Raw genomic sequence first — 19880 nt, 5'->3', positions numbered from 1 at the left:
CCAGCTTGCCAATATTTCCAGGAAAAGAGCTTGTGTATACATCTGGGGGTCCCAGTTTTTGTGGCTGCCATCCAAAGGATGCCCCTGGCTCTGGTGGCCAATAGGGCTGACATATGCAGTCCCACAAAAATGTAACAGAGAAACAGTTCTTGGCCAGCCATCCCCTCAGGGCACAGTGCTGATGGGGCCGCAGAAAGAAATGCCCATATCCCAGTCTTCTCCTGAAAGAGGTATATTTGCATACTTTAAAAGCTGCTGCCTGGGGCACCTGGGTGGCTCAGGCGGTTAAGCATCTGCCTTCAGCTCAGGTCATGATCCCAGGGTCCCGGGATCGAGCCCCACATCTGGCTCCCTGCTCATCAGGAAGCCTGCTTCTCCCTCTCCCACTCCCCCTGCTGTGCTCTCTCTCTCCCTCTGTCAAATAAATAAATAAAATCTTTAAAAATAAATAAATAAAAGCTGCTGCCTGAAGATCCGGCTGCCAATAAGCCTGAATCTAGGTGCTGACTGACATCCTCCCCTTTGGGACACTGGCAGGTCTTGACACATCTTCAATACTGGGAGCCACTAAGAACAAACAAGACTGCTTAGACAATCACAAAGATTTGAGAGACAGCCAATAGCCAGGGCAGGGTTGAATGATAAGGTTCATCTCCCACACAAGACCATTAGGATATGTGGCTGTTTTGCCTAATGCATAGAAACCAGCACAGAGAGTCAAGAAAAATGAAGAAACAGAGGAATATGTTCCAGATGAAAGAACAAAATATCAGAAAAAGACATAATGAAACAAAAATACGTGATAAATCAAAGAGTTCAAATGTTCAAATAATGGTCATAAAAATGCTCACTGAAGTCAGAAGAACAATTCATGAACAAAGTGAGAACTTTAACAAAGGGATAGAAAATACAAGAAAGTACCAGGCAGAAATCACAGAACTAAGGAATACAAAATCTGAAGTGAAAAATTCAATACAGGGGTTCAACAGCAGACTGACTGCAGTGGAAGAAAGGATCAGTTACTCAAAGACAGAGTAGTGGAATTCATCCAATTAGTGGAGCAAAAGAAAAAGAGGATAAAGACAGCTTAAGAGACTTATGGGACACCATCAATCAGACCGATATTTGCATGATGGGGACCCAGAAGGAGGAGAGAGAAAGGGGCAGAAAACTTATTTGAAGAAATAATGGCTGAAAACTTCCCTAACCTGGGGAAGGAAAAAGACATTCAGATCCAGGAATCCCAGAGAGGTCCAATAAAATGAACCCAAGAAGACCTATGCCAAGACACATAATTAAAGTGTCAAAAGTTAAAACTAAGAAAAAATCATAAAAGCAGCAAGAGAAAAACAACGTGTTACATACAAGGGAACCCCCATGAGACTATTAACAGAAACTTTTGCCAGAAAAGAGTGGCACAATATATTCAAAGTGCTTAAGGAAAAAACTGCCAACTAAAAATGCTCTACCTAGCAAAGTTGTCCTTCAGAACTGAAGGAGAGATAAAGAGTTATCCAGATAAGCAAAAACTTAAGAAGTTCATCACCACCACACCGGCCTTACAAGAATGTTAAGGTGCTTCCTTAAGCTGAAATGAAAGGGTACTAATTAGGAACAGGAAAACATTTGAAAGTATAAATCTCACCAGTAAAGGTAAATACATAGCTAAACTCAGAATAATCTAATGTAACGGTGATGGGTTAATCATTTATAAATTTGCATGAGGTTAAAAGACCAAAGCAGTAAGAAAAAAACTGTAACTACAATAATCTGTTAATGGATATATATGTAAAAAGATACGAATTATGACATCGAAAATATAAAACATGAAACAGGGAGGTAAAAATGTAGAGTTTTTGAATGCATTAAACTTAATTGTTACCAACTTAAAACAGACTGTTATAACTCTAGGATATTTTATATAAGCTTCATGGTAACCACAAAGCAAAAGCCTACAGTAGATACTCAAAAGATACAGAGAAAGGAATCTAAGCATACCACTACAGAAAAGTATCAAATCACAAAGGAAGAAAGCAAGAAAAGAACAAAGGAACTACAAAACAGCCAGAAAACAATGAACAAACTGGCAGTAAGTCCATACCTATCAATATTTACTTTTAAATGTAAATGGACTAAATTATCTAATCAAAAGATAAAGCATAGTTGAATAGATCTAAAAAAAATAAGACCTGGGGCACCTGGCTGGCTCATTTGGTAGAGTGTGCAACTCTTGATCTCAGGGTTGTAAGTTCAAGCCCCACATTGGGTGTAGAGATTACTTAAAAATAAAATTAATAATAATAATAATAACAATAATATAATAATAATAATAAGACCCAACTATATCCTGCCTACAAGAGACTTACTTCAGTTTTAAGAACACACATAGACTGAAAGTAAAGGGATAGAAAAAAAAAATACTCCTTAACCTGGAGAAGAAAAGAAAGCAAGGGTAGATGTATCAGATAAAACAAACTTTAAGACAAAGAAAGACTAATAAGAGACAAAGAAGGTCATATATAATGATAAAATGGTGAATCCAAGAAGAGGATATGACAATTGTAAATATTTGTGGACCCAACATAGGAGAACCAAGATATATATAAAAAAAAATACTAACATAACTAAAGGGGGTAATAGACAGCAATACAATAATAGCAGGGGTCTTCAATATCTCAGTTTCATCAATGAATAGATAATCCAGACAGAAAATCAATAAGGAAACAGTGGACTTAAACTACACATTAGACCAGAAGAACTTAATAGACACTTACAGAACTATTCCATCAAAAAGCAGTAGAATACACATTCTTCTCAAGCACACATGGAACATTCTCCAGGACAGACCATACATCAGGCCACAAAAAAAGTCTTAATAAATTTAGAAGATTGAAATCATTTCAAGCACCTTTTCCAACTCCTGTGGTATGAAACTAGAAATCAATTATAAGAAGAAAACTGGAAAACTCACAAATATGTAGAGATTAAACAACATATCACTGAGTAACCAATGGTCAAAGAAGAAACTAAAAGATAAATAAAAAATATCTTCAGACAAGGGCACCTGGATGGCTCAGTTGGTTAAGTGTCCAACTCTTGATTTCAGCTTAGGTCATGATCTCAGGGTTGTTAAGATTGAGCCCTGCATTGGGGTCCACACTGAGAGTGGAGCCTGCTTAAGATTCTCTCCCTCTCCCTCTGCCCCTCTCCTCCAGCTCGTGTGCTTTCTCTCACTAAATATATAATTTTTTTCAGCCAAATGAAAATGGAAATATAACAACCAAAACTGATGGGATTCAGCAAAAGCAGTTGTAAGAGTGAAGTTCACAGCAGTAAGTGCCTACAGTAAGAAATGAAAAAGATCTCAAATAAACAACCTAACTTTATACCTTAAGGAACTAAAGAAAATGAAGCCCAAACTTGGTAGGAAAAAGGACAGAAAGACCAGGGCAAAAATAAGTGAAATTGAGATTAAGAAGACAGTAGAAAAGATCAATGGAACTAAGAGCTGGTTCTCTGAAAAGATAAATAAAATAGGCAAACCTTTAGCTAGACTTACCAAGAAAAAAAAAAAAAAAAGAAGATTCAAATAAAATAAAAAATGAAAGAGATGTCACAACTAATAAAAAGAAATGCAAAGGATCATATGAGACTACAATAAATAAATACACAACAGCAAGTTGGGCAACCTAGAAGAAATGGATAAATTCCTAGAAACATACAACCTACCAAGACTGAATTGGAAGAAATGGACAACCTGAACAGACCAGTTACTAATAAAGAGATTGAATTAGTAATCAAACACCTCTTAACAAACAAAAGTCCAGGGCCAGATGGCTTTACTGGTAAATTCTACCAAATATTTAAAGAGGAATTAATACCAATCCTTCTTAAAATCTTCCAAAAAATAGAAGATAAAGGAGCACTCCCAAACTCATTTTATGAGGCCAGCATTACCTTGATACCAAAACCAGAGAAAAGAAAAGAAAATTACAGGCCAATATCCCTGATCAACACAGATGAAAAAATTCTTTAAAAAAATATTAGCAAACTGAACTCAACAGCACATTAAAAGGATCATACACCATGATCAGTGGGATTTATTCCAGGGATGTGAAGCTAGTCCAACATCTGCAAATCAATCAATATGATATACAACATTAACAAAATGAAGGATAGAAATTATAGGATCATCTCAAAATATGCAGAAAAAGCATTTGACAAAATTCAACAGCCATTCATGATAAAACTCTCAAAGTGGCTACAGAGGGAACATATCTCAATACAATGAAACCATATGCTATATACGCCACATATGACAAGCCCATAACTAACATCATACTTAACAGTGAAAAACTGAAAGCCTTTCCTCTGGGAACAGGACCAGGATGCCCACTCTTGCCCCTTTTGTTTAACATAGTACTGGAAGTCACAGCTAGGTTAATTAGGCAAGAAAAAGAAATAAAAGGTATCCAAATCAAAATAGAAGAAAAACTGTCTCTATTTGCAGATGACATAATATATATAAAAAACCCTAAAGGCCACCAAGAAACTTAGAACTAATAAATGAATTCAGTAAACCTGCAGGATACAAAATCATTATACAAAAGTCAGTTGTGTTCCTATACACAAAACTAACAGAAAGAGAAATTAAGAAAACAATCACAGTTACAATTACATCAAAAAGAATAAAATACCTAGGAATAAACTTAACCAAGGAGGTGACAGACCTGTACACTGAAAACTGTAAGACACTGATAAAGGAAGTCGAAGAAGACACAAATAAATGGAAAGATATTCAGGGCTCACAGATTGGAAGAATTAACATTGCTAAAATGTCCATATCACCCAAAGTGATCTACAGATTTGACACAATTCCTATCAAAATTCCAATGGCCATTTTCACAGAAATAGAACAAACAACCCTAAATTTGTATGAAACCACAAAAGACCCCAAAGAGCCAAAGCAATCTTGAGAAAGAACAAAGTTTATGTCATTAAAGTGACTCTTAGTGGTCTCCCTTGGTAGCTTCAGGATTGGGGCAGCTTGCCAAAGGAACCAACCATGTGACTAGAGAGCTGGAATTTTTCAGCCCCACCCACCCATGCCCATCTCTGGAGAAGTGGGAGGGTTTGGAAATTTTGCTCAGTCATCAATAACCAGTGATTTAACCAATCATGTCTGTGTAGTGGACTCTCCATAAAAACTCCTAAACAAGGAGGTTCAGGGAGCTTCTGGGTTAGGTAACACATCCACGTGTTGGGAGGGTAGCATGCCCAGAGAAGGCACAGAATCTCCATACTCCACCCAACACCATAACTTGCACTATTCATCTTCCATTTGGCTGTTTCTGAGTTGCACCCTCTATAATATACTGGTAATAGTAAGTAAAGTGTTTTCTGAACGTCTGAGTCATTGTAGTGAATTATCAAACCTACAGTGGGGGGAAGGTCATGTTAACCCTCAAATTTCTGGTTCGGCAAAAGCGTGAGTAGCCTGGCCACCCCCCACTGCAGCTTGCAAATGAAATGGTGGCAGCTTGTGGGAGTGAGCTCCTAACCTGTGGGGTCTGATGCTAATTCCAGGGAACTATTGGACACCCAGTTGATGTCAAAGAGTCAGAGAACTGGTTGGTGTGAGGGAAAAAAACTAAGAATAATGAACAACTTTCTGCCAACAAATTAGAAAACAGAGCAGAAATGGACATGTTCCTAGAAAGATGACTTAACAAATATAACTAAAGAAAAAACCTGAATGGTCCTATAACCATTAAAGAAAGTGAATCAGTAGTTTAACTTCTTTCCACAAAGAAAATACTAGACCCAGATAGTTTTAAAAGTATGTGGTTTATTTTTTAAATTAAAAAAATTAATTCTGACATTACCTTAAATTTTTTGGAGAAGAGAAAAAGAGGAAACGTTACCCAAGTAATTTCATAAAGCCATTTCAGGCGTACTCCACAGAACATTTCCCTGATTGATGTTTTCCCAGAAATTCCCTCTCGTATTTAATTCTCCAATGTCATACAACATACATATCTCTCAAAACAACATATCAACTGAGATTTATGTAGGAAATATTTTATTTAGCACCCCAAAACTCAATATAACATTTTTACCAATAACAACAACAAAAGTGTAGGAAATGAATGCCTTGAGTTACATTAGAAACATTTGGTAAAATGTCCACATCATGTCAGCTAATCAAAAAGCATACTGAATATCAATGAAGGGGATATTCCACATAAATGCTACTGGTGATAAAAGAAACATTAAAATATCATCCTCAGCGTGAATCATTCTCTGTCACATTTCCACAGTGCCCTTCATATTTCATATTGCCCTTTTTTCCCTAGTTGTGTAGAATAAGAACTAAAAAGGTTGAGAAAGTGTTAAGGAATTCAACGGAGAAGGAAGAAAAGCAAGCAGGAAAGCAGTAACAAGGAAAGAGAGTATGTTACTGCCGATAAAGCAACTATTTGTTATCAACTAACTGTTTAGTGATTCAGGAAGCAAAGTTATGAACATCCCAATGTTAAACTTTGTTATTTAATAGAGGTTCGCTTACCATATTATAGTTACATTTTAGGAAACTGGTTTGGGTTAACAAGTAACTTATTACAATTATACCATTTAAAATAAAAAGAAATAGGCTCCCAGTTAAGATTTTTGCACAGAACATCTGATTTTCAGAAACAAATCACTAATATTAAGTAGGTATCTGTATAATTTCACATCAAAACTATCAAAGACAGGATGAGAAAGATAACCACAGTCCCATCTCATCCATAAATGTAAGTGCAAAAATTCTAAACAATATTTTTTGAAATGACAAATTTGGTTTCTTTCAGAAATGGAAGACTGGTTCAACATCAGAAAAATGCATTAATGCAGAGCGCCTGGATGTGCAATAGGTTAAGTGGTTAAGCATCTGACTCTTGGTTTTGGCTCAGGTCATGATCTCAGGGTAGTGAGATGGAGTCCTGCGTCAGGCTCAATGCGGAGTCCGCTTAAGAGTCTCTCACCCTCTGCCCCTCCCCCTGCCTTCTCTCTCTCTCTCTCTCTCTCTCTCTAAAATAATAAATCTTTAAAAAAAAAAGAAATTGCATTAATGCAATTCACCACTTGAACAAATTACAAGAAAAAAATACATTCATCTCAACAGAGGCAGATAAAACATCTAATAAAATTCAACATTCATTTATGATTTAAAAAAAACTATTAGCAAACTAGATATATATGGAAACTCCCCTAACTTGATGAACAATAGGAAATACATAAAAATGTCATCCACATCATACACATGTGCTGAAACTTCAAAAGCATTCCTTTAAAATCATGAACAAGGGGAGCCTGGATGGCTCAGTTGGTTAAGCGTCTGCCTTCAGCTCAGGTCATGATCCCGGGGTCCTGGGATGGAGCCCCACATTGGGCTCCCTGCTCAGCGGGGAGTCTGCTTCTCCCTCTGACCCTCCCCCCTCTGCCGCTCTCTCTCTCACGCAAATAAATTTTTTTAAATAAATAAATAAAATAAAATCACAAACAAGACAAGGATGTCTACTATTATCTCCCTATTAGACACTGTCCTAGAGGCCCCAGTTTGGATGTTCTTTGTCACACACACACACACACACACACACAGTATAAGAATTAGGAAGAAATAAAGCTTCTGCAGAAAATATGATTTTTTAAGAAGAAAACCCCCCAAAATTTACAGATGACTTGATATTATAAAAAGTATTCAAATTATCTAATATCTATTGGATATTAATTTGAATCTATAGCACCCACCATAACAAATATTGACTCTATATGGTTAGAATGAAATGTGCATAGCTTATCTGCAAAATCTGACTTATGTTCCTGATGAGAACACTGGTGTAGGACAAGAAGGAGTGGGGTAAGAAAAACAGCTCACTTCTCACTCTGCCCCTTACAGGGTGTGTTGCTTTTTTTCTTGCTGCCAACAAATTAACACAAATTTAGCAGCTTAAAACAACACAAATTTATGATCACACCTCTGTAGGTCAGAAGTCTGGCATGAGCGTCACTGGCTAAAATCAAAGCATCAACAGGGCTGTACTTTTTTCTGGAGACTCTAGGGGAGAGTCTGTTTCCATGCTCATTCAGGATGTTGGCAGAATTCAGTTTCATGCAGTTGTAGAAATGAAGTCCCTGGTTCCTTGCTGTCAGCAGAAGGCCATTCCCAGCTTCTAGAGCTGAAACTGTATTCTTTGGCTTCAAAGATCTTCTTCCTCCAGTTTCAAAGCTAGCAATGGAAGGTTGAGTCCCTCTCCCGCCTTCTCTTCTGCCACATCTCTAATTCTTCTGCCTTCCTCTTCGATTTTTATCTCCCCATATCATAGTCCCCAACATTAATCACATCTGCAAAGCCTCTTTTACTCTATAATGAAACATCCACAGGCTCAGGAGATGAGGATGTGGACATCTTTGGGGGACCATGCTTCTGCCTACTGCACAAGGAACCCCAGCTTGTTCCATGTTTGCACTAACACCACACGCAGCTTGCACGTCCTTACATAATGCCTCAGCCCCAGTGGGCAAAGATGATGGGAAAACTAGGCAGAAAATATCCTCTAATTTTTCTTTTGTCCATGCTGCTGGCCTTGGTTTAACTATTGGATTTTCCTTATCAGGCTGTGTGAGGTTGAAGTAGACAGAAAGATGAAGAATTTAGAATGGATTTCCTGACACCAACACTAATCCAATAACTGGAACAAATGCCTCCCCTCTATCTACTCTTGAACCATCCAGAGTTTGGGAAAGAAATATAAAGGGGAGAATAGGAAAGTGTAAGGTGGGAACAAAAATGTCAAGCCATTAAAAGAAAAACATCAACATATTTCTCCTTTCCTTAAGAACTCAACCCAAGAAGATTCCACACCTGGGATGGGGATAAACAAGAGGAAGAGCCAAGCTCATGAGAGTCATTTGTTGTATGTTACTATGTATTACATGGTGTTAGATGATTCCGCAAGACTTTCTTAATTCTTTAAACTAACATGTGGTTCATGGGTATAGTTATTATCCTATAAATGAGGAACCTTGGGGCTCAAAGAGGTGGTTATTTGCCTAGAAGAACAAGTGTCAGAGCTGGATATAAACCCAGGTCTGCTGGCTGCTCCAGCCCAAGGGAAATTTCTCTCCCTGACTGTTCCCTAGCAAGAAGGCAAGATTGAGATTTGTTATAAACCCCACACTGTACCATTCAATGTCTTGTCATTATACTCCTAGAGGTATCCTCCTTCCCCAACCTTTTTTCCCCCAGATGTTACAGTGACTTCCTAATAAAGGTCTGCGCTATTTCCTTTCTTGTGATCATTACACATTTACTCCTTCTGTCTGTCCCCAATTGTTCCCAAGTTGCTGTTATCATTCAGGCTAGTCTTTGTGTGGGCTGCGGGCTTGAATTTTCTTTTTCCTTTCTTCCTTCTCTCTCTCTCTTTCACTAGCTTCAAAGAAACGAGGAAAGGTGCTGGGATGTGTTCTCTTGATGAGTCTCTGCTAGGACCTACAGGAGCAAGGAGACCCCCTGGCTATCACACAGCAGATCTCACTGCAGTCTCTTATCCCTTCAATGCGTTAGGGTTATCAGGCAAAAAGCCAATTAACAACCTCTGCTTCATTTCTGTGGTAATAATTAATCAACTCTAAAATTTCAGCATAAAATCCCAACTCCTACCGCAAGTACAAAGCCTCTTATGATTTGCTCCTACCTGTCTCTTCCGCTGCATCTTAGGCCGTTCTGCACTCCTCGGGCTGCTCCAGCCACACCGGCTGCTTCTCAGCACTGGAAATGTGACTAGTCTGAACTGAAATGTGCTGGAAGTATAAAATATACACCGGACTTTTAAGCAAAATATATCATTAATACATATCATTAATCATCAATGATTTTATATTGATTACATGTTAAGTTACTACTGAAATTAATTTAACTTGTTCTTTTTTACTTTTTTGTGGCAGTTCGAACACTTAAAATGGAATTCGTGGTTCGCACTGTTTCTATCGGACAGCCTGCTCTACCACATAACCTCCTTTTGTTTCCTCCTTGGCACTTACACTATCTGGACCTACCGTGTCCGTGTCACCTGTTTAGTGCCTTTCTGGCCCAACTAGAACGTAAGCCAGGACGCCTGTCGGGCTCATTCACACCTGATTCCCAGGCATTGAGGTCAGAGCCTGAAGCTAGTAAGTACTCTACAAATCTAGTCTTTGAATGAAGGACCTTACTCTTCCTCAGCCGGAGACTGAAGAACACGAGGTTTCAGGTCCTCTGAGCTACACCCGCAGCTCAGCGCTGACCACATGCTCCCGACACTGGGCGCGGGGTGGGTGCACATCCACACGGAAGAAAACCTGCCTGGGCGAAGGCACTGGTCGCACAGCCAAAGGCGAGACCGCGAGCCCTCGCCCCTCCGTCTTCTTTCCCCCTGGAGCCCCGCCCCACGGCCAATCACTGCGCACTTCGCCCTCGCGCCGCACGGCGGCGTCTCGCGAGGGCGCGGCGGCCGGTGGTACAGTCCGTCCTCCCCGCGCCCCCAGGACAGTGGGTCCTTCCAGTCGTAGAAAAGCATTGTGGGAGCAACCTACAGCCTTTCTTGCTTCTGCGCTGGGGTCGCGCGGAGCTGCTCGCCGTCTTCCGGAATGGCGGGGGCTTCGGCGTGCACGGCTTCTCGGCCTCTGACGCGCCCGGGCGCCGGACAGGGGCGCTCGGCCGCCCTGAGGGTGGTGAGACGCCTTTCGCAGCCGGGCCGGCCCTGAGGATCCCGTGCCCTGAGTCCGTGGAGGGCGGACGGCAGCGGCCTGGCCTCGGCCACGTTGTCAGTGGACCGCAGGAGGCTCCGAAGCGGCTCCCAGGCTGCGTACCCACGCCAGGAAATGGGAGATGGATGGGTTTGAGTGCATTTGATTTTATTGGTCATCGACTGCGTGTCAGGGAGATACTCATGTAAGCAGGGGATTTTTTCGTGTGAAAGAGAAAGGCCTCACCATAGGTAGGCATGTATGCCTACGGCATCACAGTTGAGATCAAGTCAACGTAGGAGTAAAGTGCCATTTAAGGTTTAGATCTTGGTAATTGTTTCAAGACGCAGAACTCGGCGAATGAGTGTCCTCAACTTTGCAGGTGAGTTTGCATGTTCGTGCAAGAAAAACCAGTTGCCTCGCAGCTTGAAAGTTTTAACCACGTAAAATATTTTAAGTTGCAGTTCTCGTTACCTAGTTTGGGGTTTGAATTGTAAAGGAAAATCTACAGCTGTAATAAATCCCCTTCCAGCTCTAACCCACAGAACAGTTCATTATGGGGTCAGCAACTTTGTGCCATGGATAGAGCAGTCCTTATGCAGTTTTCTTGTAGCCTTTGTGTTGCCCGTTCACTTTTGGAAACTAGTGAATGTGGTGTCAAAAAAGGCATAAACTAAACACTTTGCAGCCTTTTCCTGCCCTTGAATTTGGTATTTTTGGTGGAGGAGCTGCATAAGTAACAGTTGATGCTTTTACATTAGTTTACACATGTGGTCTTGAGTTTGCCAACATGAAGTGTGTGTGGTTTTTCTTAACGGTTTTTAAATTTTGTGCAGGTGAAAGCTGGATGCTTGAAGCAAAGACTGCTGCCAGCTGAACACTGGGAGCACAAAGGTGACCTAAGGTAGGGTGATGCTACCTTGTAGTTCTGTCCTAAAGTGGTTACTCCTAATGCAAATTTTATCTTTCTAGACTGGGGTGCCTTTTCTAGTGGGTGTTGGCTTAAATTAGTACTGCAACACCTGTAGTCAACAAGGTGAAGTTAACAGCAAATAGGGTGGCCTGTTCCTAGCTTATTTTTGAAATTTTAAGATAACGTATTTCTGTGTGTAGTACCTAAATTTCAAACACTTAGCCAAACCTCTGGTATGTTTTATGTGGACATTTAAAGCTGAGTCCAGACCTGCATGACTTAATGCAATTCGGAGAAGTATGAATTGTTTAATTAAGTGATGATACAGGTGAATATTTGCTTGTCAAATCGAATGCTTTATTTTGTTTTTTAGGATGTCCTTGATGAAGAATTCAAAAACATCACAGGAAATCTTGACAAGAGTTGCTTGGATCATTTAAGACTCCCAGGAGCCTGAGGGGTACTAAAATTACTGCTTTTGGACAGTCTATAAATACACACTTAAAACAGTAGGGCTACAAATAAATATTTCATTGTGCTTCGTGGAGGCTTGTGTATTAAGTAATTAACTACCGGCAAATAGCATTCTTCACTGAAAGATCAAAGGGAAAGGGAGGGTTTCTCCTTCCTCCCCCAGCAACTTCAAAATGGTTAAATCTCAGTAGTTAAGATTAGTATTCAGCGCAACCAGTTAAGAATAGCCTTGTGAGATAGAGGTTTATGCTACACCCAAGGAGAAATAAGTGCTTTCTTTCAGTGCCTTTTGCATGATGAACTGAACTGAACTAGACTAGCTGGTTTCTAGGTCACAGGTGTTTTACATTGTCACTGCATTTTTATTTTTACTAGATGGCAGTCAGCACATCCTCTGCCTTCACTTTTCAGGAAAGAACAAATAGTCTGAGCATTCAAAAAATTTATTGAACTTTTCAGTAATGTACTAGGAAGTGGGAACACAAGGGTGAGCAAAACAGTTCCTCCCTTTGGAAGCTGAGAGTTGAATGGCAGAAATGTCATCGCAAATATAAAACTTACTTTGTGAGACAAGTCCCATGCATGAGTTGACTAAGACAGAAACCTGAGAAAGCAGTTGAGCCTAAGGGTAGGTGTCATTTTTGCAAGGCAAAGTTGGGGATGGCATGTGCAGAGGCCTTGGGCTAGAAAAGGTCCAGATTTGTGATAGTTGTAGTTACTTTCCCTCTTAAGTGCCCTGATTTATAAATGAGTGCTTAATGAGGCTTGAAGGTGGCTGTTAGCTGAGCCCAGAGTATTACAAAACGAGCCTAAACAACAGGTAAGAGACCAGATCATTTACGGCTTTGTTTACAGCAAGGGGAAACCTAGGATAGTTAATATCTGTCGGAGAAAGGATGCAGTGGACCAGTTGGAGAATACAGCGGTTGTCTAGGCAAGAGACAAACACCATGGACCAGGGTGGTAAAATTTGTGGAGATCATTAGCTGTAGAGGGCAAAGCTCACAGGACTTGGTAATAGGGGAGGTGTCTATAACGACTGCTAGGTGTGTAGTCTTGCACATTCACAAGCATAATGGTCCTCAATCCAGCTAGAGAGCAGCATTTTAAACTAGTTGAATTGGGATTGCCTTTGAGACATCTTAAGTGGCCTTCTGGCAGAACACTGGTCTATAGACTAAGCTATAGGAATACTTTAAGGCTATGGGCATAAATGAGATCCACCTAGAGGGAGAGGACTGAGCTTTTGAGTCAGAAATTGGCGAGGTAGAATAGCGTCTTACTGAAGAGCAGTAAAGGATGGTGAGAAATGTAGAAAACAATGGAATACTGCACTAAAAATGTTGCAAGGCAGCCTAAAAGTTACCCTTGGGATTTGGTACACAAAGTAGTTTTAGTGAGGTCTGTAGTGGAGCAGTGGGGGAGAATCTTAGCAGTTTAAAATCAAGATTAGGAGATGGATTAAGGACACAAGCTACAGATAACCCTTTTGAGAAACTTGAAGAAAGATAACTGGGGAGGGATTTGTGGTTGTGAAAGTTGGTTGGCTTTTTTTTGGTGGGAGAGTTAACAGTTTAAACCAAGTCGCAAGGATCCAGCTGAGAGGAGTAGGGTGATAGGGATAAGGCCAAAGGAGACTGGGCTCCAAAGCACGGGTGCAGGGACGGGTAGTGTTGGTGGCAGCTCTGGAGAAGTTGGTGGGAGGGAGGTGGTGAGATGTCCTGCATGAGTACTTCTACTTTCCCTGTGATAGTCACCCTCAAATGAATTCATCTTTGGGGGAATTAGGTAGCTAGGCAGGATGGAGGGACCATTTGTGGTTGAGGGTCGTGAATTCATAAGCTGAGGTCAACTGAAATCCACACAGTCTGTTTTCTGAAAACACAAGGACACTAGAAATTAAAAGCAACACTTAAAAGCTTTTTACATTTGTAAATAACCAGTGGAACTTAATACCACAAAATACAGTATTACAAAGAACATATTTATATGAATAAAAACATCTGCAGTCTGAAAGTGATGTCTCAGTCTTCATACATCTGTGCACAGGCTGAGATCCACCTAGAGGTGGGAAGGACCTTTTCATCCACTTGGTGTGCTATTGCACAGCTAGGCAGCTGCACACCTGGATGCCAGAGCTTTGATGGGAAGCATCTGGTCTTGGTCGTGGACACGAGATACTTGGAGTCTCCAGGAAGGAAAATAGGGCATCCAGTGAGTGAGTATTCACAAGACTATTCCAGTTACCAAAAAAAAAAAAAGGCCCTTCAGCACAAATAATGCTGTTAAACCTTTAAAAGACGCAACAGGTTGGGTTTTTTTTTTTTTTCCCCGAAGAAACACTTGCAGGTCCAAGATACTTGAATAATTACAATTCACAGTTTGAAAGTACAGGTGGCACACCCCCCTCCCACCCCCAATCCCAGGCCCCTCTTCCTGGGCATCGTCAAGTCTCTATCTTGAGGCGTGAAGCTTGGACAGTTTTGACTGTTTTTGCCGTGTGTTTTCCAGCTAGATTGCTTGTAGATGTCTGAGATTTTTCTTCAATCAGGCTATCTTTAGATCCATTTCTTCTCTAGGAAAAAATATTCAAAAGATAAGATTCAGAGAAGAGAACAGTGAAATCAGTTTTATTAATACATCAGAAATCAAGACCTCAAATCACAAAATATTAAAGCTTCACAATATCAAAAGTTCAATGAATATTCAAGTTACAGCATGAAGGCTTTAAATCTTTAAAGTTAAATCATAGTAACATGCATAATACACTTTATGCATGAAAATTAGTCCTCGGGGCACCTGGGTGGCTCAGTCGTTAAGGATCTGCCTTCAGCTCAGGTCATGATCCCAGAGTCCTGGGACTGAGCCCTGCATTGGGCTCCCTGCTCGGCGGGAAGCCTGCTTCTCCCTCTCCCACTCCCCCTGCTTGTGTTCCTTCTCTCACTGTGTCTCTCTCTGTCAAATAAATAAAATCTTTAAAAAAAAAAAAAAAAAAAATTAGTCAAGTATGCCAATTAAGTGTCATTTTTCTGTGTAGTTATTCCTAAACTAAGCTCCAAGGTTGAATCAAGATCATTTTAGAGTGTGAGACATCTGTTGGAAGATTTCTAGATAATCAGAAGGACCCTGCAGTGTGTCAGTGCAGGGGGATGGAAAGCTAATACAGGAGTTGGAAAAGGAGCAAGGAGGTTACCTAAAACAAGCCACTACCTTGTAAATTACTTTACCATTAACCCTGTCCCCTCTGCCTGCGTATCTTAAGGAAATAAAGTGAATCAGAGTCCCTCATCCATCCCACTTTTACCAGCCTTCTGCATGGTGAGGTGAGGTGGAAGCAGGCCAAGCCACTACCAGACCTCTGGCACCCTGGCAGAACTAGGACATGCAGCTTTGCTGCTTCCCTGTGTCACTCAAGTCCTTTCTCCACATGGCAGCCAGATCAATGGGTTCTTTTTGGCACTTAGAATAAAATCCAGACTTCTTCTGTGGTGTCTAAAGCCCTGTGTTATCTGCCCCCACCCCCACCAGGCCGAGATCACACAGGGCTTTCAGCTCAAACACTCAGGCCCTTTACAGACTTTTCTCCCACGCTCTTCCCTCTGCACATGGATGGCTCCTCCCCTGCGAGGTTTCAGCTTCACACTTCGGTTTCTGAGATGGCTTTCTTTGACCACTCATCTCTATAAGGTGAGGTCACCTGTTGATTTGCTAACTCAGCCCTTTGTTTCTTCATAATGCTTACCTAATTTTTTTAATTTTGCCTGTTTTATGTGTTATATGTCCAGGCCAGGAGTCAGCAAATATTTTTCTGCGAAGGGCCAGATTGTGGACTACATCTGGTTGTTGTTACATGTTGCCCCCCTCCCCCACCCTTTCTTTAAAACAGCCCTTTAAAAATGGAAAAGCCATTATCAGCTCCTGGGCTGTACAAAAACAGGCAGACCAGATTTAGCCTATAGACTAGTCTGCTGACTACCCAACCAGTGCCTGTCACTCTTTACATCTGCTCATTAGATGTTTGCTGAATTCAAAGTCAAAGGTGTCACAGAGAGAAGCTTAGAATCAGTGCCACTGGTAAGAAGATGCATGGGAGTTGTTCTTGTACGCAGCAAAGTGAGAGCTATTCTCTCAATGTGCCTAAGTTGGAGATTCCTAAGTGATGGTGATTAGGGAGTCTAGAGTAGTTGGAAAAGCAAAACTACGATAAAATAAGATTCTTACTTGTACTGAGTCCAACTTCAAAAAGTTCTGAAAAATAATGCTTATTTACCCTCATAGTAACCTTACCAGGGTTACTACCTACATTGTACAAAAATTGAAGTTTAGAAGTTAAACGGTTTGTCCAAAGTCACACAAGTGCTATGTGGAGACAAGGAGACAAAAATGCAGGTCAATCTGAATGCAAAGCCTAAACTAATCTTGAATATAAATTTTTTAAAACTACTACTGACTTGAAACAAATTGTTTGGGCAACTTGTTAGCTCTCCCAGATCTATCTAATCAAAAATGAGGCAGATTTTGGTGGAAGCTGGGATCGACTACCCTGATCTCCATTCTGGACTGAGGCATTCACTCCCCCAGCTGCTGGGAGTGTTGGCTGCCCTGCAGCTCAAAAACTGAGCCCTTCCCCAGAAACTCCCTCAGGGCACCCCTTATCGAGTGACTTGCTCCATGGTGAATGTGAGTGTGTAAAGGCCCAAGAGCTTTGTGTCCAGGTGGGAGGGACTGGATGGACCATCTCAGCTCTAGAGCTCCCTGTGGAATCAGCTGATGCTTTATTGGGAGTACACCACACACTTCCACTCTTGCCTTTCACTTCCCAAGTGTTGATCCTAAGAGTCTTTTCCAATAAACTTCCTCCTTGTAAACCTCAATCTCAGAATCTCTTCCCAGGGAGCCTAAGTTAAATCAGCACAGGCTTTTCTGTCCCTGCACAAGTCAATGACAAAAATGAATCAGGAGAAACAAAGGGCAGCATATGACAAGTAACGCTGGAGTCCGTTTTCTTAAGTTGTCCATAAACTCCCTAAAAATTTACATACAAAACTATGTATGTGCTTACATGCATTTTTATGGGACAGAAACAGCAGTTATAATTGCTTTCCACAGGGATCCAGGATCTAAAAACTGAAAACCACGCACTGCGAACAGTGGGCTGACATTGATCCATTATAAACATCAACTTTGTTCTTAGAGTGAAGGTTTAACCAGATATAAATCCATCCAATGATCTTACACAACCTACTATTTTCTCTTATTTACCATGAGAGATGGTGTTAAACACCTTGCTGCAATATGTTTGTGACAGTGCTCTCCTGATATATCTATCTAATTCAGCTGAGTATTAAATCGATTTTGTTAAGGCAGCTAGATGCTCTACTATGTCCTTGAATTCCCTTTTAACCACATTTTCTTAAACATTTCCAGAACAAAAGTAATTCTCTTTGATGGAGAAGACAGAAATGAAATAGGACTTGAGTAATTCTCCTGTCTGCCATTAGTTAACAATAGAACATCTGCCCGCTGTGAGTCTATCACTTTCTCCTTGCTTCTCTGGCTCAAAAAACATCTAAAAGAATTTTTTTTTTTTTTTTTTTTAATTAGTGAAACCACTGTTTCTTCATTCTGGCTCCAAACAATCTTACCATCTCTGTTATCCTTGGCTTTGCTCCAAGCATCAGATCACTTGAGACCTTGCACTAGCTCTAGCTCTCACTTCTAACATAACTCTACCCACGTTGTGCCTTGCCTTGATCATGTAACCCTCCTTCCTTCTTCCACACTTGGTATACCTTCTTTTAAAATTACGGAATCTTGGGCGCCTGGGTGGCTCAGTTGGTTAAGCGACTGCCTTCGGCTCAGGTCATGATCCTGGAGTCTCCGGATCGAGTCCCGCATCAGGCTCCCTGCTCAGCAGGGAGTCTGCTTCTCCCTCTGACCCTTCCCCCTCTCATGTGCTCTCTCTCGCTCTCTCATTCTCTCTCTCAAATAAATAAATAAAATCTTTAAAAAAAAAAAATAATAAAATAAAATAAAATTACGGAATCTCAAAGTGAAGTTAGAGATTCGTTGCTCTATTTCCCCCAAAAGACCTTTCAGAAAAGTGCTTCTGAAAAACTGTCATCAGTACCAACACCGTAAAACTTCATTACCAACCTGATGAACCGTGGAGCCACCAGAACCCTGAGCATCTGAAGAACGGGTCACAGGGAGTGGAGGTACAAGATCCGTTTTTGAACTGCAGAGAATTTGTTTTAGAATTAAGGATTGAAACAGTACCTAGAATCACAACTTGAGCTGGAAGAGGATTACAGGATAGAAAGCATGTTTTATAAACCTTCATATTCCTTACAGTGCCTACACAGTGCTTTACACAGAGAGGTGTTTAATAAATGTTTTTGAATTCAGTTGAGCAGGTTAGGTAACTTGTTCAAAATCACAGCTAATAAACAGGAGAACCAAGAATAAAACAGGTGTGGTTCCCATGTGCTTTTGTTACTGTGACATGTATAAATGGCTTTTTCATTTGTTTCCAGAGAAGCATTTATTGGCCATTTATTCTTTTTCTATAAACCTATGAGGCTATAAATAGCCAGGCTCTACATTTTACAAACAAAACAAAAAATAAACAAAACCTGGCCTATACCTCTCTCTGCTGGGTTAGTCTACCTCCCAATTTATTGTTAGTCTATCTCCCAATTTAAAATTTTGAGCCTTAATTCAGAGTTCAATGATTAACATTCCTACCCAGCAATACCAAGTACATGATGCATAATTATTTCGTTAGCATATTCATTTAAAATATAGCACCTATTGTGACCATAGTGTGAGAAATGGTCACTTTCCTCAAAAGAAAAACTAAATACAAAGAAATGACTGCAACACATATTTACTGTAGTAAAAGAAAATGTCCTCAGATCAGAAAGAAACTTATGCCACTTCTCTCAAATAAGGATGCATTATTCATAACAGAATAGTTCATACATCTTCTTCTTCTAAAAGTTTCAGTGCAGGGGCGCCTGGGTGGCTCAGTCAGTTAAGTGTCTGCTTTGGCTCAGGGCATGATCCCAGGGTCCTGGATCGAGCCCCAAATCGGGCTCCCTGCTCACTGGGAAGCCTGCTTCTCCCTCTCCCTCTGCCATCTGCCCCGACTTGTGCTCTCTGGCATGCTCTCTCTCTCTATCCCTGTCAAATGAATAAATAAAAATCTTAAAAATAAATAAATAAAAGTCAGTGCACAGCTTGGAGGTGTCATGATTTAGCCTAAGTATGGTCTAGCTCTGTGCCATCCCATATGGTTGCCACTAGCCATACAGGGCTATTTAAATTCAAATTAATTAAAAATAATATTACATTTTCAGTCTCTCAGTCACTCTAGCCACCTTTCAAATAATAGCCACAGATACAGAACATTTCCATCATTGCAGAAAATCCCCTTATACTGTGCTGTTCTGGAGCCGGCACCATGGAGGGGATGATGTCCTCACGCTTGCCTACTTACTTCACCTCCGAGAGAACAGATCGCTCTCCATCTGAACACTGGGACCGGCGATACTGGCGGTAACTGCGCGGCGAATGGGAATGCCTGATGCGGACTGGGTCACCTTGAGTCCTGAACAAGCAACCAAAAATGTGGAAACAACCAGAAGTCAGAACAGGATAATTTGGAATTTTCCCTTAAGGAAGAAACCACAGAAGAGTAAGACTTCGAGAGTTTAAAAAGAAC

The 19880-nt window shown here is 40.7% G+C and overlaps 1 protein-coding gene, 2 long non-coding RNA genes and 1 other non-coding gene across 9 annotated transcripts in view; 2 read left to right on the top strand and 2 right to left on the bottom strand.

Annotated features, from left to right (window-relative positions):
- The window catches only part of LOC118528545 (uncharacterized), a 288557-nt gene extending 278098 nt beyond the window's left edge, over nt 1-10459 (bottom strand). For all 3 annotated transcript variants that reach the window (XR_013445650.1, XR_004913716.2, XR_013445651.1), the window contains exons 1-2: nt 10255-10459; nt 9738-9843 (exon numbers count right to left, since the gene is read on the bottom strand). This is a non-coding gene — a long non-coding RNA (uncharacterized LOC118528545). The remainder of the gene's footprint in view (nt 1-9737; nt 9844-10254) is intronic.
- A 151-nt stretch (nt 10460-10610) lies between these two features.
- On the top strand, nt 10611-12225 carry LOC118528547 (uncharacterized). The gene is made up of 3 exons (XR_004913718.2): nt 10611-11149; nt 11604-11671; nt 12054-12225. It is a non-coding gene; the product is annotated as an uncharacterized LOC118528547 (long non-coding RNA).
- Nucleotides 11379-11512, top strand: LOC118528550 (small nucleolar RNA SNORA13). The gene has a single exon (XR_004913720.1). It is a non-coding gene; the product is annotated as a small nucleolar RNA SNORA13 (small nucleolar RNA).
- A 354-nt stretch (nt 12226-12579) lies between the features above and the next one.
- EPB41L4A (erythrocyte membrane protein band 4.1 like 4A) overlaps nt 12580-19880 on the bottom strand; it is a 236777-nt gene continuing 229476 nt past the window's right edge. For 3 of the 4 annotated variants that reach the window (XM_078066943.1, XM_078066945.1, XM_078066946.1), the window contains 3 exons: nt 19656-19766; nt 18311-18392; nt 12580-14729 (listed from right to left, as the gene is read on the bottom strand). In XM_078066943.1, coding sequence (XP_077923069.1) covers nt 14601-14729; nt 18311-18392; nt 19656-19766 — 322 coding nt within the window. In that variant the 3' untranslated portion in view covers nt 12580-14600. Of the gene's footprint in view, nt 14730-18310; nt 18393-19137; nt 19340-19655; nt 19767-19880 lie in introns of those variants that run through there. The other variant, XM_078066944.1, reaches the window with a different exon arrangement.

Source organism: Halichoerus grypus, chromosome 2 (assembly GCF_964656455.1).
Source record: "Halichoerus grypus chromosome 2, mHalGry1.hap1.1, whole genome shotgun sequence".
In the NCBI taxonomy this organism is placed as follows: Eukaryota; Metazoa; Chordata; class Mammalia; order Carnivora; family Phocidae; genus Halichoerus; species Halichoerus grypus.
This window is presented reverse-complemented; position numbering and strand designations above follow the sequence as displayed.